This window comes from Lampris incognitus, chromosome 1 (assembly GCF_029633865.1).
Source record: "Lampris incognitus isolate fLamInc1 chromosome 1, fLamInc1.hap2, whole genome shotgun sequence".
In the NCBI taxonomy this organism is placed as follows: Eukaryota; Metazoa; Chordata; class Actinopteri; order Lampriformes; family Lampridae; genus Lampris; species Lampris incognitus.
The window spans coordinates 97,458,580-97,477,450 of record NC_079211.1 but is presented as its reverse complement, the minus strand read 5'-3'; the positions used below and the strand labels follow the sequence as shown (position 1 = coordinate 97,477,450).

Below are 18,871 nucleotides of genomic sequence, written 5' to 3'. Positions count from 1 at the left end.
TAGACAACCTTTCATACATAAAAATGCATCTCCAAGTGCAAGAAAGACACAAATTAAAACAATCACAACCAGAAAAAAAAAATACAGTAAAATGTAATTTTTAAAAAATGAACAACAGAGATTGAAAAATGAACAACTCGAGGAGCATACGAAGCAATAAAAGCAAATCATCACAACTAAGAAACGAATGCAAAAAAAATAAATGAATTAACGATGACCAAGTAAAAGACGGCGCGAATGAGACGATACAAGGCAGAAACGTGCACGAGCCTTTAAACAAGCGTGCAAGGACGAAAGTGCAATAAATGCTGGGGGAAAAATCTGTTGCAGCACTTCAGATATTTCATTTCTGTATATTTCTCGGTCACAACATGTGTGGAGTTGAGATGCCGGCTTGCTTACGCAGTAAGTTTTGACTGTGTCCATTAAATTGCCGGTTCCTTTGGCAGCTTTGGTAAACAGGAGCTCCGCTGTGACGTCATATCCTAAAGGCCCCTTTCCATTCTGGGAAAGGACAAGAGGCAGCCTGAGGTCTCGCACCCATCCCCCCCCTTCAAAAACACAGGACCATGGAAACCTCCCCCACTTAAGCCCTTCCTCTATTGTGTGGAGACATGCAGATAGTCCACAGCCTACAGTCTGAATAAACACACCTAGGAGGGGGGAAAAAAAATACATAAGAAAAGAAGAAGAGAGCTATCCCTGCAAGTCCTCGCACCACAGTCAGACGACCTGACGTCGGTGCACAGCGGCAACAACCCTTCATTCGTTAACACATTAAACTCTTATATCCATTTCCTTTTACTCGCACATAAAACAATACCAACACAAGACGTGCATTCGTGCCATCTTTCAACCAGTCAGTGGATCAGTACATTTAGTCAATCAGTTGATTCAGCCCTCGTCTTCAGGGGCCGGTACTTATCTGGTGGATGCTGGAAGCAGATCCATCCCCCCCCCCCCCTCCCCACTAGTGCTAATAGGATCACAGTGTAAAAACAAAGGACTCGTCGTTGTTATTCCCTGCATACCTGGCCTGAAGATGAGTTCCCACGCTTGACAGGGACAGGCAGAGACCGGTATGGAGGCCGTATCTACTGGATATGCAGTCGTGTAGTAATTCTGTCTAGCATCCCCTCCATGTGACTGCCACGATGCACGACTTAAAAGACACGAAGTGCAATTCTGCTGGCATTGCAACTATTCTGACCCGCTAAATGTGCAAACACGTACGCAGATTTTCCAAAAACAGGGTGTGTTGGTCAATAGCTGAGTTAAACTATGACAGACATCCAATTTATAGAAAACAGAAATATGTATAGATCCCCCTCTCTCTCTCTCATACACACAAGGTAGTATTTCCTTTTCAATTTCCGAAGGCATAACAAATATAAAGTAAAAATCTCTGCAACCCCGTCATCCAGTCTGGGCTTAATGCCGCTAAACAGCGCCATTCACAGCCCAATTCTAAATCCGTATCTGTATGATTATTGAGACTGAGGAAACTTTTGAAGCATCAGTAGAAAAATACATTTCGCTCGGTGATTCACGGTTACCTAGGCGACTAGAACAGAAGAGCGGTATCGAGGCATATTATCTTGTCATGCTGTGTCCAAATGATCCCATTACTGTCGTCATGCTATGTGAGTAATGTGCCACGGGAATAATGAATAAGAATCAGTCACTAATGTTCACAGTATACAACTGTAACAAGGCCAGCATGAGGCAAGAGAAAATGTGTGTTTACTCCCAAACCGGGCCGCTTTTTGTGCGGCGTTTGCCCTGGAACTCGAGCCATGAAACGAAACACGAAAACCAGGGTATGGCCGAAATTACTATGCCATTTCTGGAAGCTCTGTAATGAATTTATTTGATAGCACTGTGTAAAACTCAGCTTTTCCTCTCGACATGTGCGTAAAAGAGAATGCGCTCTGGGGCGTGCTGGGGGGGGGTCAATATTTGCCCATTATATGGCAGCTCCATTATTGGCACCTGCTCCTTACTGGTCTGTTTAGACAGTGGAGATAAACCGTCATAGAAATAAAAAATAAAACAAAACAACAAAACTAGGCAGGTTAGGGATGCAAAGCCTCGTAAAGCATGCATGAAACAACACTGGCGCCCCTTGGTGGTAAACGTACGACACTCATCTCCTTGCACCTTCACTTCGGATGTACATGCCAGCGCTGACCTCAGAGGAAAGGAACCGCGGGGCAAGAGCAGCAGTCTGTCCTCTCTGCTGTGCCAACGAGCTGCTCCGCTCGCCAGAAAGGAAATAAATTTGGCCTCTCTGATTAAGTTGCAATGGTATGGCAGAGAAAGCTAGGGGAAAAAGAGAAGGCAATAACTCACATACTGCAACATCGCTGCAGACCCATCACACCACTGGTCACAACCTGTTCCATCTCCTCCCCTCTGGCAGGCGCTACAGAGCACCGTACCCCAAAACAAGCAGATATAAAAACAGTTTCTTTCTGCGGGCTGTCACTCAAATGAACACTTAACACTGTCAATAAATCCAACCATTTTGTATATACTGTACTGTACATTGTATGTACACTGGTACGCGCTGTCATGTCCATCTACCTCAGGCGTGTATGTAAGTAACCTGCTAACATCTATTTCAGCATCTCTGATATATTCTCTGCACCACTGCACCTTACCCCCTCTTATTTTGCCTGCACAAGTCAATCCTTGTGTACATATCTGAAGATTGTTCTGTTGTAGTGTTGTTATTCTAGTCAAATTCCATGTATGTGCAAACCAACACGGCCAATATATACATGATTCTGATATACTGATTCAAAACAAGTCACTGTATGGCAGAGTAGCAGCATAAGATTGGAGATCACTAGTCATAGGATATATTAGTAATTCAAAAGGCTGACGGCCTGACATGATACTGTGATACCTTGAGAGAAAAAAAATCCTTATAAAAAGTCAACAGTGGGGCACCCCGGTGGCTCACCTGGTAGAATGTGTACCACATAAGGCTGAATCCTTAACATAGCGGCCTGGATTCAAATCCGGCCTGGGCCCTTTGTTGCATGTCATCCCCTGCCTTTCCTGTCTCTCTCTCTCTCTGCTATCACTATGCAATAAAGGCAGAAAATGCCAAAAAATAACCTTTTCCAAAAAGAAAAAGGTCAGCAGTGAGTAAAAAAAATGCAAAAAGTCCATCTATTCAGCGAATAAAATATTCATGCAAAATGGCTAAAAACATATAGAAACCCTCCCTCGCTCTCATCATCAGCCGCTTCTCTGGGGTCGGGTGCGGTGGCAGCAAGCCACGTAGGGCACTCCAGACATCCCTCTCCCAAGCAACACCCTCCAGCTCCTCCTGGGGGATCCCAAGGCGTTCCCAGGCCAGAATGGACATTTAGTCCTTCCAGCGAGTTCTGGGTCTACCCCAGGGTCTCCTCCCAGTTAGTCCTCCTGAACCGGTCTGCGATGCCAGAAGTCGAAACGCCCTGGTCCCCGCCTTTGCCTGACATCCGGCCTGCGTTGCACCCTACCCCAATGCTCATCCCCATGGGTGGTGTGTCCATGGGGTTATAGAAATCCTTCAATGATTAATTAAAAAAGTAACTGGCGCAAAGTTAATAAGATTATTAATAGCAGTTTTCTTTCAAAAGAGGACATATAACATGCTCCAATAATAATAATAATAATAATAAGCACATAGCTATCAAAGTTCCTAGAGTAAGGAGGCCAGGGTAAGAACACTTGCCTGAAGGCTGGGGAGCCTGATTTGTGACTGGAATGTTGTCGATAGAAATCCCCAAACCCTAATATATGTTTCAGGAATGCCGTTATCCCCTACTACTCCACTGGAGCAACCTAAATGTCCAACGATACCCAATTGTGAGTGCACTTGCCAGTGATCCAAGATGTTTGAGTGTATGCATGTGTGTAAGCCTCCCTCCCCTTGAAAACGCCTATCCTTGGCTCTTGGTGTAACAAATGTACTCTTGGTCAGCTCCCCAAGATGAGTAAGGATTCAAAAATAATGAGATCCACTGACTAGTGCATTGTTTGTGCTGCAAGTCAAGAGTACTCCAACTCTGGAAGATCTGCTGTGAATTTAGTACACTGATGAAGGCTTGAAGGTGTGTCCTGCTGTTAAGACTGTGGAAGAAATAAGGTATATGATTTGATGTCCTATTTCCCAGTAGTACATATTAGAGTCTTACTCCAGAGCACCTCAGCAACCAGGAAATGCCATCCAGAAGACCTGAGAGAGATTCTGCCACTGTGTCCTGTACCTGTACCAGAGAGGAACATACCCACACACACACACACACACACACACACACACACACACACACACACACACACACACACACACACACACACACACACACACACACACAGAGTGAGCGACAGCATGGACTGGATGTGATTATTCCAGTGAAAGAAATTCAATCTATCAAGCAGAAAATATCACTTTACCATCCAAGGGTTAGGCAGCTGAGGCAGGCAGAGTCTTTGGGCCATGTCCACACAGGGGGTTCTGCACTTGGCCCTGTTTCGTGTGCAGCTAGATCCCACACTAGCAGTCACAGTTGGCTCAGGATCTTCCCTGGAGACACAGGAAAGCACCAGGAGAGGCCTGGAGGTTGCGCCCCAGGCAGGACTCAGCGCTGCCCGGATCTGAGCTGCTTCTAACTCCCCCTCATCTGTTGAAGATATCTGTTTTTGGGTAATGTTTCACAGGATAGCTAAGAACACATGCCGCTGGACTTCGGCAACAAATAGTTCCTACAGGGTAGCATGGAAGACCGTGTCAGTCATTATCCAGCCAACTCTCTCAGGGCAGAATACTGACGCTCTGCCAGCTTCAGAGGTATTAATCTGTAGCTGATCCCGCACTTTCATAAAGGGAGGCAAGTGAAAACTGAATTCCCCTGCAGAGATTAATACCTCATAATTTTTATTATAGGGGGTAAAAAGGGCTTTTCATATGCAGCAGCAAGAAAAAGATTTTGGTCCTTGGACTGAACATCACAAGTGAGGTTGTAGAATTGGCTACTTACCTCTCCCACATTCTGCATTGGCCACATAGATGAAGCCATCCACGACTTGGCACACCTTTTGGACCTGAGAGGCCAGGCTGAAGATTGGGTGGCCTGATGGATCCTCTCCATCCAAGGTGAATAGTTTATTACTGGCACTCATCTGCTCCGCTCTGGCTCTCTCCCTCTCTGCCCTACATTACACAAACACATGGTCTTATGGTTGTAGAAATATTCACTGTACCAAGTATAAATGAATAGGACTATAATACTATCCCATGATATAGCTTCAGATTAAAAAAAAAAGCTTACCTATTAGTCGAGTAGAGAGTCAGTATATTGAATTTTTGTTGATTATTGTACGTGTAACTGATCCCTGAGCCAATTCCTAAAGTAAATTAAGAGTTGGTTAACTTGGTTGGCTTGGTTTATAATATAACAAGGCCACACAGTGTCATGGATGCACAGCATCATTGTTATTAAAGCCAAGCAAAAAAGGTTTAGGTCAGTTTGCATTCAGTAGACTTTTGCGATGTGTCCACCAGAGAGACCTGTATTAAAGAGTGCCCTTTACTTTTGTATTGTTATATAAAAGTGCTCTTAACCCAATGCAGGGATCTGACGACCTTTTATAGGCTACACTGTGAGCACTCCACCTTTCTCCAAAGTTGAAACAACATCAACTTTTGCTAAGGCACACAACTTGTCAATGTCGTGTCTATTTCCACCAACCAATAAGAATGAAGGAGTAGCTCCACTCTGTCAAAGCAGAGAGGAGAAACGAAAACAAATGGACAAATCCGAATCAATGAAAAGTGCTCGTACAAGAAAACGCCCATTTGACATGTTATATATGCCTATTACCTCAAAATGAATAAAGACTAAGCAGGAGGAATATTTCTGTTGTAGTGAAAGTTATCACATTGCATGGCAACACTTACAAAGCATCTCCTCCCCGCGTACAATACCTGCTTTTCACACAGTGTCATCCGAGGGCTCACATCAAGCACTAGCAATGTTTCTTCGCCACACGTTTCCGGTAGACACATGGCCTTATGCTACATGTTCAGTAGACATGAGGCTTACAAGGTGTCTTCTACTACTACTACTACTACTACTACTACTACTACTACTACTACTATTTTCGGCTGCTCCCACTAGGGGTCACCACAACGGATCATCCATTTCCATCTCTTCCTGTCCTCTGCATGTTCCTCTGTCACACCAGCCACCTGCATGTCCTCCCTCACCACATCCATAAACCTCCTCTTTGGCCTTTCTCTTTCCCTCTTCCCTGGCAGCTCCATATTCAGCATCCTTCTCTCAATATACCCAGCATCTCTCCTCCGCACATGTCCAAGCCATCTCAATCTTTTACCTGTCTTGCTTTGTCTCCAAACCGTCCAATCGGAGCTGTTCCTCTAATATACTCGTTCCTAATCCTGTCCTTCTTCATCACTCCCAACGAAAAATCTTAACATCTTCAACTCTGCCACCTCCACCTCCGCCTCCTGTCTTTTCGTCAGTGCCACCGTCTATAAACCATATAACATAGCTGGTCTCACAACCATCTTGTAAACCTTCTTTTTAAGTCTTGCTGGTACCCTTCTGTCGCAAATCACTCCTGACACTCTTCTCCACCCACTCCAACCTGCCTGCACTCTCCTCTTCACCTCTCTTCTGCACTCCCTGTTACTTTGAACTTGAGGCTTATAAGGTGTGTCTTTAACAGAAAATAGTTTCCTTTAATAATTTCACATGAAGCACTGTAAGCATCTCACGGTAGGAGGAAAAACAGTATGATCTATCTGAATGGGACTCGCAGGGTGCTGAACAATGATCTGTTCAATTTTATGTTTCTTTCCAGGCCCGTGAGTTGCTCAGCATCTAATTGTTAAGGTTTGAATAAAAGCTATCATGAACGAAGGGAGCCCCCTATTGGGGAATAAATGGACAACATGTCAGATGACTGGTGCAACTCAATCACCAGTTCGTTTTCGAACAGTCTGAGTAAGACTTGATAATCTTTCTGAAAAAAAATATTAACTAGCTGGAGGACAACCAGTCGATAACTTCATTACGTGACCATGAAGGTTGCCTTCTCTAAAGCAATCTTATGTCATAGCGATCCCCTTCAGTGTATGTAAACGTGGCTAAAAATACTGAAATGCTTTACAGTTTCACCATTAAAGATTAAGGTTAGAAAAGGAGCTGGGACAAGGTAATTTCTTTTTTTTTCAGCTCTAAAGGTTAACTTCAGGCCAAAAATGCCAATACTAAAGTCTATATGTTAAACATGAATGAATCGCTCAACAGTTAAAACCTGCTCTGCTGTTTGGTGTGCAAATGTGGACATTATAGTAGCAATTAGTCCAGTACATAACTGGGAAAAAAAAAAGCTTTTCACCAAAATGTAAACTGCCATCATATTTTTAACTTGTAATTTGGTCCACTACACCGTAAGTATAAAATATCTGTATTCATAAGCCATTATGTTCTACCTTTTCCATTACTGCAATGCAATGCAAATACAGTGTGAGAGCACACTGTGAGCTGCAATTTTTTTTCCCCCTACCAAAACTCCATGCTATTATTTGTGGTTTTGCAGACACAGCTCTTGTCTGCCTCTGCCTCTTAGCCAATAGAGAATCCCACCGTTGATCTGTCGCTGGGGAATGCCTGCCACAGGAAGCACATCTGGGGCATGCATGAGCCTCGTCACCATGGACACATCCAGCTGTTCCATGCCAGGGCCAAACATGGCATAGCGTGGCTCAGACATCGGCACCAGAGACTGGAGGAATGACGTGACAACCTCATATGGAGGCCGAGGAGGTAGCCATCGTTGTCTACAGGTTGGGCAGCCCTTTAGGTATCTGTCAGTAAGAGAAAGAGTACACAATTCAAATGTCTTCCACGGTAAATCCTACATAACATAATGGGCATGGACCTGGTGTATCTAGTAGCCAATCAAATGACCCTATGTCTCTGCGTTGTAATGGAATATACCAATGATTGATCGACAGATTCGGTCAAAGATAAAGTTGTACCCACTCTGCCATATAATCGACATTTAACTGTTTCCTGTTGTCTCCCCATTCCACTTCATCCTCCAGAGTTGTGTCTCCGCTGCACAGAGGGGAACCCAGGGCCTCAAGGTGGGGCATGCTCACATGGTCGATGGAGGGCCAACGGGGCGTGTCCCTGAGCAGAAAATACCTCCACAGTAACGGATCTCGCACCATGGCCCTCCAGTAGTGACTGGTGGCTCCCAGGCGACAGATGTCTGCAGGAGACAGCCGGGTCATGATGAGGAACTGCACATCCACCTGCAGGAGGGGACATTTTAACACGATTAAACGTGTTAGCGTGGGCCTGGGATGACGTCACCGGTCACGTCATGAATAACTAGACATATCACGTGACCCCTTCGCGAGAGGAAGTCGTCGTTTTTTGGCTTCTTTTAACTCAAGAGCAGAAACGCTGGTTACTAGATGAAATTTTTTTCCCCCATCAGTTATAAAAGTTTTCACTTTGTGTAGCTTCTCCCCAGACTGCGTTGCGGGGGGTTTACTCTCACCGGTAAGTCGTTCAGGAAACCAAACGGCGGGTTTTCCTCGTCGGGGTCAGCCGGTGTGACGTCACCGATTGCGGCGTTACCTGCTTTGGAGAGGTATCGGTCTCTAAAGCGTCGGAGACTGCGTATCACCGCAGACTCGTAGAGTTGCCGAGTCTTCCCCGCCATTTAAAAAGTAAAAACTAGGATAGATTATCGGTACAAAACAAATGAACGAATAAAAGCCTGACGTCCCCGCTGCTCTTGCGAAAAGCCCCGTACGGCAGATTTTAACAGAACAAATCTGACGTTTCGCCTCCCACTTCCGCATAGCTGGTGCGCGGTGCATTGTGAGTATTGTAGTTCTACCAGACCACGAGACTTCTTAAACCAAAGCGATTATTTATTTTCAACGTGAACATAAAAAAAAAACACTTTTTTTTTCTTTCTCAGAAAAACACCAACACAGATTCTCCACTTTGTACTCATACTATCAAAGTTATCTGAGTGACAAGAAAATGGGACTTACTAGTTGTAAAGAAACATTTGGCGCATTACAAAGCGAATATTTCAAACAAAACTGTACATACTTGCAATTGGTTTTCAATACTTCAGTCTCAATTAACGCTTTTTGCATTCTTTTCCTTACCTTTTGCAATGTATTTACGTATGTGTATATATACACATATACAATTAATTAGAAAATATATTAAAAAGCATAACATAAAGGCAAAAAAAGATCAAATAAAAAATAAATAAATTGTTGGTGTGCAATGTCTCATTACCAGATGGATTGTTATTATACTCGAAATGATCTTTAATAACAAACAAACAAAAAACTATTTTCATAATAATCCTCTTTTCTTTTTTTTTTTTTTTTTATAACAAAATCAATATTATTCAACCACATTCTCAGAGCAAAACACATGCCCCAACCAACAGTCTGGAATCTGGAAGATAAGTGCTTCTCAGGGAGAAAAATATTTTAACCTCTTCCTCTACCCCTGCCAATTTCACACCACATACAGGACAACCTCTAGCCTCTCATATTCCCCATTTGGCCAGAGCTGTTTGGCGTAGGATGAGGTTGCCTATAGACACCAATCCAAGGTCTACTTTAACTCTCCTATACCTTCCCTTTCTCACAATTTCTATATCCAACAAAGTACATCCAAACCTTAAGAGTTACGGTTTTATTTTGGGAGTAATATAGACTCGTATACTAATCTTAGATCTGTGTCTGAGGGCAACTTCAACACGGAAGCAGCTCAATTTCACTGTAAGATACTAAGGATTTCCTTGGCATTTTCTGTGTTCCAGCCCTGGCCCTGCAAAGGACCTTCGCATGCGAGCACGTATTTGTTGAGGATCTGCGTTCCAATGTCCCGGAACTGGAGGCGGTCCTCTTTGCGATCCATAGTATCACCACTGCAGTCCTCATACTTCACTGCCCAGAAGCACATCTCCCCTATGTACATCATCGTCAACAGGTGGGTGTCTGAAAAAATGCCTGGTCAAACAAGTAAGCAGGTAGTGAGTGACAGTCAAACTGGTGTTTTGCAGTAGTATGCTTCATTTACTTCATATCGTGATGGCATGATGTATATTAGACTGGAGCAAAAATTCATAGCTGGTTGAGTGTTTACCAGCATGAAAGATGATGTCAACATCTTTACCTTCAGATAGGAAGTTGGCTGTGGCACTGTCATGGAGCACCACCCCATCGTTGAGTTTCACAGAGTTCCTCACCTGCAGCATCCGCATCAGGTAGCGCACACCCTCCTGAATACACTGGGGACACACAAAGAAAAACAGCTGAACATACTGACTTTTAACAGCATATCTGCTAACATTATGATCCTGGGATTTAAACTACTGCCGTCATAAAATTAGAAACACTTTGACACTGTTTCAGTGTCTAGCATTTTTAGGCAAACCCATTACTGTTCTGATCCACACATGTGATCCCTAATTTGATAAACTGTATCAAGTTTTAAGTTTATTCGGCATTTGCAATGGCTACACACAGCACGACCGGTGCAATGAAATGCTTACTTTCAAACCGATTTGTTCTACAGCATTTTACCTTAAGGAATGTGTCCTTGTTCTTCTTGATCCACTGTTTACGTTGGTGTAGGGTGTGGCAGTACATGTAGAGCAGAGCTCCACGCCGCCAATAAAGGCATTCTAACAGCTCCAAGCCCAATACAGCCTGCACCTGTCAGAGCAAAAGCCAAGGGCAGCTGTGTTAAAAATATTTAATACAGATTTAAATGTCTGGAAAGGTTTTATTTGTTGGTATAAACTAAAGCAAACTTTGCCAAGGACATAAAAAGATGACTATCCAAAGAAAATGGAGATGGGCACAGAAGGAGGACAGCGATTCATCGTGTTAGTTTAATATCCGATGGAGCCATCTTCTTCTCTCCCCTTATTCGTCTTTTGTGATAAAAAAAGGGGGGAAAAAAACACACCCGGAGTACCTCTTTATTTATTTGAGGTCAACAGAAGCACATTGGATTTGATTCAGTTCTTCGTCTTGCACAAAAAGTTCCTACGATAATAAGACCTCTGCAATATATGAAGCATCTGCTTTGTCTACATTTATTTAGATTTTTGGCTACTTGCTTGACAGATCCACTCTGCTGTTGCCGAATGAGCTGTGGGCTCTTTGCAACAAATCATATCTGGCTGACTGTTGACATGAGGGACAAGTAATAGTTGGCCAGTTTTTGGAATATATGGTCTGAACAATTAATGTTCTAAGGATTTTTTTTAGCATATTATAATTTGAATTCCTAGAGTCAGAAGCTTAACATTTCTACAAACTGGTTATTGTTAGCAGTATTTTGTACTGCTGCCCTTTGCTATTGCTGGTTGTGCCAAATAAGTGAATTACGAACACAAATGGTAAAACGATAGTATGTAAAGGCACAAATATGCAACCGCTTTCGGTAAATTAAGACAAATGGTGCCATTGCCTTTCTAACTAAACCGCTATAATAACCAATCTAATACCTAATGTACCACAGTTCCCTTGACTACAACATCATTATCATTACACTAGTACACTATACACACGTAATAGTATGTATGAAATTAGTTGACAAGAGTTTTGAGGGCATTGCCCTAGTGTGTAAATGCGACCAGTCAACTCTGATGAAGTAAACCAATGTTTCACATCATAATATAAAAGAATGGCAAGACTTGGCCAACAAATAAGTGACAGTATAAAATAATACAAAAATAATTTATAAGTGAGATATTCCGGTTTTGCTTCTTTTTTTAATCATCAGCACAAAATGTTGTTGAGCCAATGATCCAATTTTTTTTTGGGGGGGGGGTGAACATGCCCTTAGCAACATAGCATCCTCTTCACTGAGCTTCTTGCTCAGTGCTTTATTGGCCCACAGTGGGGCTGATCCTTGAAGATAATACATAGCAAGACACAAGCTTACGCGCATACACGCACACACACGCGCGCACACACACACACACACACACACACACACACACACACACACACACCTCACCTCTTTTGCAGGTGCTAGTCTCCCTGCCAATACCTCTGGCTCTGTGAGGTCCTGTAGCAATTGTTGAATTTTAAATGGGGAACAGTCTTCAGGGAATTCCTGGTCCACCAGCTTATTCTCCTCATAAAATGTGATGTCTAAGATTACCTACACATACACACACACACACAAAGACACATGACACACATATGCATACAAAAAAATCTGATGCACAAGGAAATGCAAATACATTTTCAAACTCACAAAAAAATTATATGTAAAAATCATCAACATATTTTTCCCTGAATACAAGAACAGAAACATATACCAAAAAAAAAAACATGCTCCTAAATAACAGCAATCTGGACCCATATGCTTAAAATAGATAAATAGCTACAAGTGGTGGATCACACGGGGAGGGTGTGTTGAAACAAATGAAAAGTTGAAAGCGCGCCTACTCTGATGACTGTTCAAATACGTGATGAGTGTATGTATTTGGGAGTGTGGATACCCTTGTATGTGTAAAGGGTTAATACCCTTTAATGAACTTTTATTAACTTAAGACTGCTGACTGTTTTTTCCCCTTCTTTTTAATGGCTTGTCCCAAACTTAATTCGAATCTAAATCTGGTGCACATCATCAGCTCTGAAATTTTTTTCGGACAGTCATTGGTCACCTCTGCTACAATAAGATATCAGTTATCTTTGCAATGTATTTATCACATTAGTGCTGTCCATTTCAAGGAAATTATCACAAATATTCCTACTTTTTTCTACTTTACGGTGGAGATTGTATGATATGATTTAATTAATGTGTTACAACCTCACTTGGAGCTTCTATGGACAGCGCACAGCATAAAAGTTAAATCCAATAGTCAATGTAGAGGAAAGACAAGAAATCATCCAGAACAGCCAGAACCACTGCCATTTATACTTTGGTTCATAGTGAAGGGTAAGCTGTATGTGTCCCCTTTCCAAGGTAACCGATTGCTTGTTTTCCCTTATATTTGACCAATCCTAAACTTTGCCCACCCTTATTGTTGCTATCTCGGGTCATGTTACTATCCTCCTTTATAGCAATGCCTATACCATTTATCCAGCTACCACAAGTTACAACTGATAGTTTCTGAAGGCCAGGAAACTTTTCTTCAACAAGCCAACAGCAAGACCTTCAATACGTCATTCAATGATACTTACAAGATGGAAGAACATATGAATGAATCACTAACAATGGCAAAACTAAAAGAAAGAATTACAGCAAAGTCATTCCACTCTCAGCAAAAAGGGGAAACATCCTATTCGTTGTCAGTTATGCCTAAAGATGATGGAATTGCCATCAATATTGCTTTTGAACTGTAAGTGTAATAATTACTTTTTGCTAATTTGGTATTGAAAAGTTTATTACTTTTCAGAGTAGCAGCCTACTTCATGCGTGATGCTAGGACTAAACTAGCACTGTTGCAGCATGTGCAGTACAAAACCTGGCAGCCCTACAACAGGACTAAACTCGCACCGCACATGGAATAAGATGTAGCTGACTAAGCTAATTCTTGTCATAATTAGTCAAACAAGAAGTTATTCTCAGTCTTCTACTACCTAAGTCTACTGACAAATGCCAGTAAGTTCTATGAAACATGGCTGTGACAGTAATTACCTGTCAGATCACAAATTTTTGGCTCATATTGTTGGTTTTGGAAATGGTCATAAATTGACGCCTTCCACTGGATCAGGATACCAGGTATCACTTCACTTTTACGTTACCCAGGCATTTAGGCATACTGGATCTACTGTGTCTCATTGACAAGTACAGGTAGGGCACACAGTGTTCCTCAGACAATCAAATCAAAGTTGTAAAGGCAGAGAGGTACAACTGTCAACCCCAGATGGTTGGATTAGAAGTAACAAAACTATTTTCGTGTTCTGACCTACTCTTAAACCAATGTGTATATGAGTTACCAGCAACTATACAAGCACTAAAATGTCTGCTTTTTATGTTCTTATAGTAGATAATTAACATTTATCAATAAAATATTTTAGGATGTTCAATGTTGAGAGCTTACTTCCTGGTTTCAGATGTTAATACTTATGTATAATGCTGATTAGTAGAGATGCACCAATCAATCGGCTGGTGACCGGAATCGGCTGATTTTCAGCTTCATCAACCATGACCGGTAACCGGCCGATCAGTCTCAGATACATCGATTCTGTGCCGGTCAAATTAGTACGCACGCGTCGCACAATGGTTCATGTCCTGCACACAACGGCAGGGACAGTAATGTCACAGCAAAACACACACACACTGTAAAACATGTCGTCAAAAACCGTCGTTTACTTTGGGAAAGTAAAACATGTTAGCTTAAGTGGAATATACAGCAATTCATTTTCAGTTGGATTTTATTTGTACAAAAAAAGCTGTCCAGTAACCTGGAACACTTTTTATCTCCACAGGGCAGATAGCCTGGAGGAGATTATGCGTTTAGTCGTGTGTGTGTGTGTGTGTCCACGGCTAATCTCACAAATACTGGACCCATCAGCCCAAAATTTTTTGTGCATTATGATTACATGATGAAGAACTTCTCGTAGTTGCAGTTTAAAACCTTTGAAAAATGTTTGTTCTCATTATCGCCACTCCCGCTCTTCATTCACTCTCTCGCTCGCTCGACCAACGCTGCTCTCTGTCGCTGCCCGAGCTAAGTCAACTGTGCGCATGTGTAACTCACATGTATGGTGGACTCGGATCGGGCAGCGACATGATAAAAAGTTATTAAAAAAATTTGATAATACAAAAATGTGAAAGTTATAAAAGGAACAACTTCCTCTAGGTTGCAGTCAAAACAGGATGTGTTGCACATTCTTGTTGCTGCCCAATCCAAGTCAACCATAGAGGCGAGTCACGCATGCGCAACCGCAAATGGTTTACCCAGCTTTATTATATTATAAAAAATAAAGAGTCAGACCAAAATGGTTGCACAGCAAACTTTTTCTTTTTGGAAAGTGCAAATTCATACTAGACTTGGTTGCATTCGTGCGAGAGTCTGCCTAGGAGGCTGCACATCCACAGACTGAACAAGTAAACATTTTTATTAGGTAAGATTTTTTACCTTGAGCGTCGCATATTAACAAAAAAAAATCCGCATATTTCCCACTCAGTCGACTTGGGCGCTGTGCAAATGTCTTATAACGGCAGGAAAAATACAGATTTTTCTGTCTCTGTGCGTATCTGTCCACTGCTAATCTCACATGCTACCGGACCTGTCAGCCAAATAATTTTTGTGCAGTTATGACTGTATGATGAAGGACTTCTCACGCTTGCAGTGATTCAAACCCTTTGAAAAACCTGTTTTACATCACAACTGAGTGCTAACTCCTCAGCTGTTTTTTTTTTTTTGCCTAAGAATGAGCACCGAAAAGATGGAGACATGCAGGCAGGGGCTCTGTATTTCCCCTTCTCCCAGTAGGCGAAAAAAAAGGGGTGGTTTGTTTCCCATGTCCGACCACTGCAGAAGGGGAGATATGCCTAGCGGGGATCTGCACTCTACTGAGTGCACTCGTCTAGTTTATTTTGAGATTTTTTTTTTTTGAGTGAACAAGAGAAGGTCCTGTGACATGGTGCAGTTTTGGAGAAAATGTCAAAGTTACTTAATAGTCAACGTCTTATTATGAACACACAATTGAAATGTACAGTAAAGAAAAGTTACAAATATGTTTGTGTATGCTGTCAATCGTAGTCCTCAGGGGGAAAAAATTGAATCTGCCAAAACTGGAATCGGTAGGTCAGACTTTTGAAAAATTGGAAACGGCCAATAACATTGTAACCGGTGCATCTCTACTGGTTAGCACAAGTGACTTCGTGACCCCCCAGAATGAACCGGTGGGGGGGGGGGAGATCTACAAAAGTCAACTTTGAAGTACCTGTGTGTAATCCTGAAGCAGTTTGGGAAGACTGCTGCTTTCCCCTCCTTGCCTGTAAAAGCTTTTCAACTTGTCTAGTATGGCAGAGGCATTCTGTAAATAGTCGTCATCTAGGGAAAAACGATAGGTTAATGTTACCAGTTGCAGCTCTACAGCACAGACAATATCCTGCAGCACACGTTTCAATTCAAAGCGTTGCCCATCGGCTGCACATTGGCCATCTCCTGTTTGCTTCATGTTCATGCAAAGTGCTCCTGAGCAGACGCTAGGGCAGAACACCCAGCAATAAAAAGTACTATGGACACATTATATTTAGCTAAACAACTAATCGACATTTCATTCTAGTGATGTTTTGCTCTCCATTCCAAGTTGGTTTTGCGTTAACGTGCAGGGCAATTCAAAAGAAATCGAGACACCAACTGTCGATGTGTGGTAACTGATGAGCCGAAGTGTTCTCAGTCCGTTATCCGAGAGCGGTTAGCTAGCGGCGGCTAATGCAATCGGTAGCGTTAGCCGATTAACGGCTCCTCGGCAGCGCTGCGAGGGTTCAGCAAACTGTACGTCGCTTGGACTTGTACCTTCTCTTATCACTGCGCGGCCGATCGCGTAACAGCCAAATGTAAAGCCGAGGTTTAAAACTGGTAAACATTGGAGCTGCTCCACCGCTGCATCAACGTTAGCTTGATGCGGCGGTGTAGCTAGCTAGCCCAACGTTAGCTTGATGCGGCGGTGGAGCAGCTGGCTACACGCTCCAATGTTTACCAGCTAGCTAGCTAGCTAACCAGCTGTTCCACCGCCGTATCAAGCTAACGTTGGGCTAGCTAGCTAGCTAACCCAACGAGTTAACAAACGGAACCCAGGCTGTCAAGCCGCAACGGCGCGGCGAGTTCAAAAAAAACAAAACAACACATACGCGTGTGCCGCTACGTCTTCTACCCAAAAAGTATGCGCGTACCTTGTTTTTCGGTCCGGAGGCTGGCGCACTTGATATCCAACTCAAATATCCTTCTCTCAAGCTCAAACCCCTGTCGCCTGCAGTCGTCGGCCATGACGAAAAGTCTACATCACGTGACTCGCGGACCAGTCACGTGTCTGCGGAGTCTCGTTTTCCGCTCGGTTCGCGCTGCTGTAAGGCTGCGGCGCCGCACACACACGTTTACAAGTTCTTTAAGTCGAGAGGTGTTTATTTGCATAGCCCTGAATCACAAGGTAGTCCCTACAGGGTTTTACAGTCACGACAATATGCAAACTGACCCCTAGACCCACTCCACAACTCCGAATTCAAATAAAAGAACAGAATTAATATGCACCATTATAGGCTGCACACAGGGTGAGGCAATGCGGAACATAGTGTAACGTGCATGGATAAGAAGACCCGCTACATCGCGGGTCTGACCCTTTAGTCGAGCGGTTAGCGATGCCTCCTGCGGTGCGGGCGAGACGGGTTCGCTTCCCGGCCGCGGCACTTCCTGTGGTTGCGTTGTCCCCCGAATTCGCTACAATATAAAGTTAATGCAGACCATTTAGTGATTTAAAATGTGCTGGGTGATCATCTTGCAGAGAGAAGTTTAGTGAATCTGTGACCTTCCAAGACTACGTCACGAACCCCAAAGATGCACTGGACATGCGGTGTTGTGACGATTTATGTCATCTACATGCAGGGGCGGAGCCTACGGGGTGGCAAGGGGTGGCAGCTGCCACCTCTGGGACACAGTCTTGCCACCCCATTTATAAATCAGATAATATGTTTTTAAAGTATTGTAGCGAATTCGGGGGACAACGCAACCACAGGAAGTGCCGCGGCCGAGAGGCGAACCCGTATCGCCCGCACCGCAGGAGGCATCGCTAACCGCTCGACTTAAGGGTCAGACCCGCGAGCCAGCGGCCAGCGTGTCTTCTTATCCATGCACGTTACACTACACCCCTCCTTCGGGAAGCGCGTCCCCGCGCTTAAGCATACAAGCGCCTTCACGCCTCAGGGCGCATGCGCTTCCGATGGCCTTACGGTCGCTTCACCCCACTTCTGACACCAATGTAGCGAATTCGGGGGACAACGCAACCACAGGAACTGCCGCGGCCGGGAAGGGAACCCGTGTCGCCCGCACCGCAGGAGACATCGCTAACCGCTCGACTAAAGGGTCAGACCCGCGAGCCAGCGGCCAGCGTGTCTTCTTATCCGTGCACGTTACAATATTTTATGTACATGTATGGTGAAGGTCAATGACACCCGCGCCAAACTCATCTCAAACAGAAGTCGCCGATTTAGAATCCCCCCTCCCCCTCACAGGGGCGGATCTACGGGGTGGCAAGGGGTGGCAGCTGCCACCTCTGGGACACAGTCTTGCCACCCCTTTGCCACGCCATGAAAAAATCTCTAGATCCACCACGGCCTACATGTTCGTTAGCCATGTAGGTTTGCGCATAGGAAGTTGACTCCGGTTTCGTGGCTCTCTCAGTGCACTCGACACAATGTAGCGTTCACCTCTATTAAACACACACACACACACACACACACACACACACACACACACACACACACACACACACACACACACACACACACACACACACACACACACACACACACCCCGAAACTTACAACAGAGCGTCGTTCACGGCGTAAGTAGGGCGCTCCAGACGTCCCTCTCCCCAGCAACGCCCTCCAGCTCCTCCTGGGGGATCCCACGGCGTTCCCTGGCCAGATTGGACATGTAGTCCCTTCAGCGAGTTCTGGGTCTACCCCGGGGTCTCCTCCCAGTTGGAAGTGCCCGGAAAACCTCCAAAGGAAGGCGCCCAGGAAGCATCCTAATCAGATGCCTGAACCACCTCAACTGGCTCCTTTCGACGCGAAGGAGCAGCGGCTCTACTCCAAGCTCC

At 44.0% G+C, this 18,871-nt stretch overlaps 2 protein-coding genes across 2 annotated transcripts; both read right to left on the bottom strand.

Annotated features, from left to right (window-relative positions):
- Positions 1–3,732: 3,732 nt before the first annotated feature.
- Positions 3,733–8,760, bottom strand: fbxo4 (F-box protein 4). The gene is made up of 7 exons (XM_056293251.1): positions 8,596–8,760; positions 8,070–8,344; positions 7,671–7,891; positions 5,328–5,403; positions 5,037–5,209; positions 4,453–4,679; positions 3,733–4,265 (listed from the first exon to the last, which is right to left on the bottom strand). Exons 1-7 carry the CDS (start codon positions 8,758–8,760, stop codon positions 4,182–4,184), a joined length of 1,221 nt encoding a protein of 406 aa, XP_056149226.1. The 3' UTR covers positions 3,733–4,181.
- A 205-nt stretch (positions 8,761–8,965) lies between these two features.
- rimoc1 (rab7a interacting mon1-ccz1 complex subunit 1) lies at positions 8,966–17,043 on the bottom strand. Its single transcript, XM_056290655.1, has 6 exons — positions 16,950–17,043; positions 15,995–16,104; positions 12,105–12,251; positions 10,658–10,789; positions 10,248–10,362; positions 8,966–10,081 (listed from the first exon to the last, which is right to left on the bottom strand). The coding sequence occupies exons 1-6, from the start codon at positions 17,041–17,043 to the stop codon at positions 9,846–9,848; spliced, it is 834 nt and encodes a 277-aa protein (XP_056146630.1). The 3' UTR covers positions 8,966–9,845.
- Between the last annotated feature and the right edge of the window lie 1,828 nt (positions 17,044–18,871).

Excerpts from the sequence above, each read along its gene's own strand:
- rimoc1 (XM_056290655.1), bottom strand. The coding sequence starts at position 17,043 with ATGGCCGACGACTGCAGGCGACAGGGGTTTGAGCTTGAGAGAAGGATA. Across the intron at positions 12,252-15,994 it reads TGCTTCAGGATTACACACAG|GTAATCTTAGACATCACATT; the intron begins GTACTTCAAAGT and ends GTGTATGTGTAG. Across the intron at positions 10,790-12,104 it reads GACTAGCACCTGCAAAAGAG|GTGCAGGCTGTATTGGGCTT; the intron begins GTGAGGTGTGTG and ends TTGCTCTGACAG.
- fbxo4 (XM_056293251.1), bottom strand. The coding sequence starts at position 8,760 with ATGGCGGGGAAGACTCGGCAACTCTACGAGTCTGCGGTGATACGCAGT. Across the intron at positions 8,345-8,595 it reads GTTTCCTGAACGACTTACCG|GTGGATGTGCAGTTCCTCAT; the intron begins GTGAGAGTAAAC and ends CCCCTCCTGCAG. Across the intron at positions 4,680-5,036 it reads CAATGCAGAATGTGGGAGAG|ATGAGGGGGAGTTAGAAGCA; the intron begins GTAAGTAGCCAA and ends TATCTTCAACAG.